The sequence below is a fragment of the Pinus tabuliformis genome, chromosome J (genome assembly GCF_031772625.1).
Source record: "Pinus tabuliformis cultivar Carrire ecotype Pingquan chromosome J, CPIR1, whole genome shotgun sequence".
In the NCBI taxonomy this organism is placed as follows: Eukaryota; Viridiplantae; Streptophyta; class Pinopsida; order Pinales; family Pinaceae; genus Pinus; species Pinus tabuliformis.
In genome coordinates this window covers 396,807,089-396,814,860 of record NC_142295.1, presented here as the reverse complement: position 1 = coordinate 396,814,860, position 7,772 = coordinate 396,807,089, and the positions used below count along the sequence as shown (strand labels likewise).

General features: G+C 33.6%; 1 protein-coding gene across 2 annotated transcripts; it reads right to left on the bottom strand.

The window, feature by feature from the left end:
- Positions 1–5,951: 5,951 nt before the first annotated feature.
- Positions 5,952–7,318, bottom strand: LOC149227453 (uncharacterized). 2 transcript variants are annotated; one of them, XM_089375506.1, is made up of 3 exons: positions 7,015–7,318; positions 6,752–6,853; positions 5,952–6,448 (listed from the first exon to the last, which is right to left on the bottom strand). In XM_089375506.1, exons 1-3 carry the CDS (start codon positions 7,141–7,143, stop codon positions 6,296–6,298), a joined length of 384 nt encoding a protein of 127 aa, XP_089231632.1. In that variant the 5' UTR covers positions 7,144–7,318; the 3' UTR covers positions 5,952–6,295. The 2 variants fall into 2 exon arrangements, 1 of the variants encoding a protein (XP_089231632.1); XR_016247130.1 differs by having other exon boundaries at positions 6,370–6,448; positions 6,996–7,318.
- Between the last annotated feature and the right edge of the window lie 454 nt (positions 7,319–7,772).

The following is a 7,772-nucleotide window of genomic DNA, read 5'->3' as shown; positions in this document are numbered from 1 at the left end:
AGCTTTCATTGTGCATCTTGTACATTTGTGCACTTTTACATCTTCGCACTTTGTATAATGAAATATTTTTCCATATTTCAGAGTGAAATTGATTTTTGATATTGATTTTTTATTATATGTTTACTTGATAAGGGTTTAACTTTCATTTTTCCATATGTGAAGATGTGGATAAATCGTTTTGGCTTCAGTTGGAGGAAGGGAGTTCGGGGGTATGCCACACTTTCAAAGAGAGACGATTTTCAAGAAACATCACAATAAGTAGGCATGAACAAGCGAAAGGAACATAGAAGGGGGCGAAACATATTACAATGTAAAAACTCTAAAGTCACTTACACCTACATGTTATGAAGTACCAATAAAAACACATTGCACATCATATAATTCTTCAAATCAATATCATGCCCATCCAACAAGCATAAGAATGGATAGAAAAATAAGTTATAGGTTTGTATAGGGCAGATGGTATGTTGTTTCATCTTTATAATATATGTATAAATATATAGTTATTATTGGTGTCCAAATTTTGTGATTCCCTCCCTAGATTGGATTGCCATTTTAGTTAGATATTGCATAGGGAACTTTATTCCATAGACATAAATTATTTAAACTTTAAGCAGAAACATAGTGTTGTGTAGGAGAACATGTGTACGAAGAAAAGAACATAAACTTTAGTGTGTAATGCGACAAAAAATTTCATCCTCAATGTTGTTGTTTTGTGAGATACTTTCAAATACTATAAATTGAATACTTATTATCGAATACTCAATTAAGTGTCTTTTTAATGCACGTGAGGAAGAGGTGTTGTGCCAGAGAACGTGTGTGTGGAGAAAGGAACATAAACTCTTTCTAGGAAACATTCTGTATATCTATAAGCTTCAGTGCACCAGAGACTTTTACTATGCAGAATTCACATCTAAGGAGGAAGCTTTCATTGCCACAATGCAGAAAAATATTTCACTGTGCATAATGTGGATAAGCTTTCATTGTGACAAAAGTTCCATTGTGTATAATGTGGACATGGATTTCATTATGCACAGAAGAACTTCATTACAGAACTCATAAATAATATTGCTCAGTATTTGCTTCATATGAATCTTAAGGCTCTGTACAATGAATCAATCTGCACAAAGAAGATTGTAATTTTCTAGACTTGGTATTCCTCCATATATGCTTAATATGAATTTATGAGCTCCACACAAAGGACGAACTTGTACTTCCACATACATTCTCCTTTCCACAAATAAACTAATATATAATATTGCTCAACCTTTTTGAGTATGAATTTTTTACTCTGCAAAATGTATGGATCCGCACTTGTGCACTTCGAAAAATGTATCAAAAATTCTAAGACATATTGTTGATTGGCCACCTGTGCAGAATGTGGAGGTGTGCAGAATGTGGAGGTGTAGAGAAAATTATGTGGAGTTGCCTTTCATTTTGCACAGTGCTGAAATGTGTACATGACAATAACAACATATAACCGAAACGATTGTTGAAACAAAAATTTCTCAAATAACCAAAAAATACTTATCCACATTTTTTGCATAGCGCGGAGGTGTGAATAACAACAAAATGCATACCCTGCATTACCCTGATCAATTAATTAGTGGTAAGCTAATTTAGTATTTAGAATCCAGGCATGGAAAAAAGGCTAATTTTGTTAGTTTCCATTTTGTTAGTGAGTGCTCCTCAGGTAATGTGGATAAGCTTTCATTGTGCAAAAGTGGATCAATAAACCTTTCATTGTCTAGACAACGAATTTTATTACTAGTATGAAATTTTCACTAATATGCATAATGCTGATTTGGGCACTCTGCATAATGCTACTTTAATATGCAAAGTCAATGAATGGAAAAAAAGGGCTAATTTTGTGATATGGGAGAGAAGGAGAAATGTTGTAGGGGAAGTGCAGTACAAAGGGTATGTGGAGAAATTGGGAATAAATATGCGGAAGTAGCTTTGAAATATTAATTTAACATGAAACTGCTACTATTGTGCAAAGAAAGGGTTTGCAACAAGTGCCGAAAAAAGGGTATGTGAAGAAATTGTGTGGGGGAGTTTATTAAAGAGCGGGGAGTATATTGACTCAAACTTTCTTCTTATGCACTGCTCATAAGGCTAATTTAATAGGCAAGCCAATGCATCAAAAAGGGAAAGGACTAATTTTGTGAGAGGCATGGATAAGGGCGTTGCATAATTGATATATAATATTGCTCATTATTTGCTTTATATGAATCTCGAGACTCCGCACAATGTATTAATTGACACATTGTAATTTTTTGGGCTTAGCATTCCTGAGTATATGCTTCATAAGATTTTTTAAACTCCACATAATGCACAAACCCGCACCTCCGCATACATTCCCCATCACACAAATAAACATATATATAGATATATTATGGCTTAGTATTTGCTCAATATGAATTTCCAAATTCGCACAATCTATCAAGTTGCAACTTTGCATTGCAAATAATGTATCAAAAATTCTAAAATATATTTTTGACACACCACATGTGTGGAATGTGGAAGTGTGAAGAAAAACAAAGGAGAGTCACCTTTCATTTTGCACAGTGTGGAATAAATTCAACTATTGTAGAAATGAAGAATTCTCAACTAACCACAAAAGGCGAAAGTGATATATAATATTGCTGAGTATTTGCTTCATACTAATCTAGAGACTCTCCATAATCTATCAATCTGCACATGGAAGATTGTAATTTTTTAGGCTTAGTATTCATGAATATATGCTTAATATAAATTTTTGAGCTCCCCATAATGGACAAACTTGACTCAGTGTTTTCTTAATATGAATTTCCAAACTCCTCAGAATATATGAATCCACAACTCCGCCCTCCAAACAATGTATCAAAAATTCCAAACTCCTCATAATATATTAATCCACAACTCCGCCCTCCAAACAATGTATCAAAAATTCTAAGACATTGTTGATTAACTCCATGTTGGAAATCACCAAGTGCATAGAAAACTACAAAAAATCCTCTTTCATTCTGGGAAGTGTGGAAGTGGGAAAGCCACATTAAGAATAACCACAAAACACATATAGTGCATTTTGTGAACAGCTCCAATCTCTGAATAACTAAATAAAATATGTATCTCACATTGCCTTAATTAATTAATTAACAATAAAGTGAAAGACTATACTAAATTACAACTATTAACCTTATTTAAAACTTACATTTATTTTTTACTTATCTAACTCATATCTTTCTCCTCTCCCTCATTATAAAATATAACTACTTTAACATATAGTTTAAAAGGGAAACGTATACTGAAACTATAAAACCATTAATTTATTGATTTTCTTTTTCTTACTTAATTACTTTTCACCATATATTATTTTAATTTTAACTATATAATGGTTTTATCAAGAGGTTATTATCAAAATAATAAATCAATATTGAATAACATTTTAATTTCAATTAATAATACTAATATAAAATTTTGTCTAAAATTACTTTCATATTTTAATTAATTTTAAAAATATATACCAATTATTAAATTAAACTTGTTTTTATTTTTAATAATAGGTAAAATCTATATGATATCGAATATAACATTATTTAATTATAATATTAGGGTTTCCTAATCTCCTCCAAACTCATTAGCATCATTCCTAAAGTATCATCTTTTAAGAACAAAAAGATTTGTAATTACTATTTTTATATTTTAATTTTAATCATTTAAACTTTTTGCAAAATAAATTAAATAAAAAAATTCAAATTTAAAATTCACATTAAAAGACAAATTAACATTAAATTTAAGATTTTCGGAATATTATGAAAAAAACGAGTTATACGAAGTGTTTGAAAGAAATTTCGTGCATGAGGCTCCGGGCTGTGGCAAAATTTAGTCGTTGATAAGCGGCCAATGATTATTCTCAACGACATCACAGTTCATGGTACGCATGGAAGCAAAGTGTCACGCTATTAATTCGCATGCAAAGCGCAAACGTGGGCAAACTAGGGTGGGACGTTGAGTTTGACCCCTACATGAATCACTGAACCGGGTACCATTCTGTACTCTCTATCACTTGCTATGTACATTCTTTCAACGTTGGTAGCTGTCTTTATTCCATGGCTTCAGGCTGGTTTGAACCTGGGACGTTTTCACACCAGGTAAATAACGTTCCGCTTTTATTCGTAGTATAAATTTGCATTATTTTAGTTTTCTTCCCTGAGAGTTATTATTGTTGTACAGTTGCAAAATGGTGTTAGACAGAGCTGCAGCTATGGAATTGGTGGTCTGGAAAGAAGAATTTACTGGTATGTATGTGTTCTCTGCCCATCTTTGCAATTTTATTTTAATATTTTCTAAAAATAACACTCTTGCAAAATCTCTTGACAGTCTATATATATATATATATATATATATATATGGGTTGAACAGGTCAGGTGGTCCTTGTAGTTAAAAAAAAATCAGAGAGTAAAATAATTAAGTTGAAACTTTAATGCCCTTTGCATACTCATCTTTACTGGAATTTTAAAATGCAAATAAGATATTCAGGCAGTAGTAAGATTCATGTCTACATTTTCTAGTGCATTTTAATCTTCTTAAGCCCTACATTTGTCATTAATACATTATTGTTTGTATCTTTCTAAAGTAATGTTGTCAATGAATAGTTAAACTTACAATGTCCACAAACCAGCTTCACCTTTCACAACCCTAGTTAAACTTACAATGTCCACAAACCAGCTTTACCTTTCACAACACTTCAATTCCATCCCAGGAAAGAGTTTCCTAAAATCATCAAATGTTCCTTATAGTTAAAGGAATTCATGAAGAACATAATTAGTTGAAAACCCTTTGAATAATTATCTCTATTGGAATTTCAAAATGAAAATAAAATGTTCAGTTTTTTGTATACCATTTCCAAGTACATTTTAAGCTCCTTGAGCCCTCCATTTGTCTTTTAACTACAACATTGTTGTTTGCATCTTTTGAAGAAAATGTTGTCAATGAATAGCCAGTCTTAAAAGCTCTACAAACAAACTTTAACTTTCACAACCTTTCAATCCCATCCCAGGAAAGAGTTTCCTGAAATAATCTGTCTGTAATGAGGCTTCTACTCTCAAACTAACAATTTTTGCGTTGAGAACCTCCATGCACCGTGAAGATCTAACCACAAAGCACTCTCAGTTGGAGATCTACACAGTGAAGATCTAAGCACAAAGCACTCTCAGTTGGAGATCTACCCACCACACACCACTCTCACTGTGAGAAAATTTAACGAGAGGGGGCTTAAATTAGGTACATCAAAATATTCGCCACAACTAACATGTAAATAGGTAAGAAATCAGCATGCAGTTCCTCTGCCAAAAACCATCAATATTTACAAATTTAACTGGGATTATCAATGCCTAAGAAGGGGCATTTCTAGAACAGCAAATGCATCCATGAAAGAATGTCCTTTAAGGGACAATGCATTAAAGTTATGAACATATTCAGCTGAGGCATAGGCTGGTCCTCCTAAACCAAATAACGATCCCTGTGTCGACAATGTACTGCACACCTATAATGTGTAGCGTAATTATAATTGGTATAATATTGAATAATAAAGAAAAAATATTATAAATACCTTCACCTTTAAATAAAAATATTTAACAAAAACAAACAAAGATGGTCATTTAAGCCAAAATTGGAACATCGATTCATACCTACATATGTGTATACAACACATCTTAAGACTCTTGAAATATTGAAAAATATTAAATGGGAACAAATATTAATAAAAAATTGGTCATTTAATTAACAATCCCAGCTGTGTTTTTACCATTCAAAGGTAAATAAAGGACTTCAGAACATAGATTCATATGTACATGATGTGTATACAACACATCTTAAGAATTTTCAAATATTAAAAAATATTAAATGGGAACAAACATTAGTAAAAAAAATTGGTTTTTAATTAAAAATCACAGTTGTGTTTTTACTATTCAAAGGATAAAGGACTTCAGATGAGAGACTACTTGCTCATCTCATTTTAATTAATTAGGGAGAAAACAAGAGGGCTTCCTCCATATGAAACCCATCAACTCTTACAAAGTAGAGTTTGTGAGAATTTTCAAGAATCAAATATGCAGCTATTGTCAGTGAAAAAAGCATACAAATACCTATCAAGAACAGTCCTAAGAGTAGAAACGTTAAATCTACTCAGAGGAAAAGTCCGAAATGTGGAGCAACTGCAATAGGAAGTGGACCTAGGCGCTTAGTTATTCCTTCAACATTTATTCCTGAAAATCACCTCGGATTCCAGAGGTAGTGGAACCCTAATTCATTAGGTTATGGATGCACTAATTGAGTTTTCCTCTTCCTCAGAGTGGAATTTCCACACAGCCGCCATGAGACTGCTGCTGCTACATTTCGGCTGTCTGGGCCTAACGGTCTTTTGCACCTGCAATAAATTGCATTTAACGGTGCTCTTATGTACCTGTAACAAATTGAACCGATGTATCAGAACGTGGCCTCTGACATAAAATAAAAACCCATCATTACAGTCATTTTGCATTTGTTTTCAATCATTGCCAGAATTTTATAGGGCAGCATGGACTTTTGTGACATGCAAGGGTTAGATACTCCATGTGACATGCAAGGATTAGATACTAAATATAATGCTAACACTAACATTAGACATTCACAATATATTAATAAAATAATACAAGAGTAGATTTTGCTAGAAAAATAACGTGCGAGCTTTGAAGATTTTATCAACGAAGCTGCTGCATGTGAATACCTGTTTCATTCTTGGTGTCTTTTCTTGGGAGTTCTTGGAGGGATGGGGACGTAGAACGCATTTCCTAAGCTGAACATCATCCATGCATTCAAAGGCATTGGCCTAAACCAGATCAAATAAATATACAGTCAAATTATATTGCCAATCAAACATTATAACATATGGAAAAGAATTGCATAATCTATTAGAGCTGCAAATACACAGTGCAGAAAATGATGAATAAGCAGCCCTAGGGTTTGCGTACGTCTGTTGATTGACGGTACCCATGATAGGAGTTCTTCTACTTCTCGTTGCAGCACAGGCTCTTCTCTGTCTGCAGCTGCCTTCTTACTGTTCCACAATATATTCATCTCCACTGTTTTCTTCCTCCTCTTCTTCTCTGGAGAGCACATGATCTCATTTCACTCAGCACACCTGTAACGAGTTGTGATAAATAAAGGGTTTGGTTGGAAGAAAGCCAGCCCAATGGGTTATAGCGAATTTGTAATTTTATAGCCACGCTCTCCTCGCCCGTCGAGATCACATGAAGGATCGGTCTCATAACGAAGAGGCGTGGAAGGAGTGAGAGTAACGGTTGTCGGAAATGGACAAATGGTGAAGCCACATGAACAATCGGGTTGATGGATGAGGGGAAAATCAGAAGGGCATGTCGGCGGTGATTTAAAAGCTTTCTGCCATGGAATCTATAACGCTTCCTTTTTTCTTCAACTGTTCTCTTTCACATGCTCTCCACTTCCTTCCAATTCAATGACTCGTTATCTTATAATAAAAGGTAGGTCCACGCATTCCCTGATATTGGCTTACTATTGTAGTGAGTCTCCATAATGAGCCCACCTCAAGCATGCTTCTCACGTTAATGTTCTCTTCATCCTGAATGTGGTCTTTGGTCTTTTGCTTTAATTCCGCATAAAATAATTTGGTAGCAACCACACCCCATTTCCAAGCAAATGTTTATATTCATATGACTGCATCCACATGCCCTAGAATGGAATTCTGGATCAATTAAAATGGTATCTTTCTT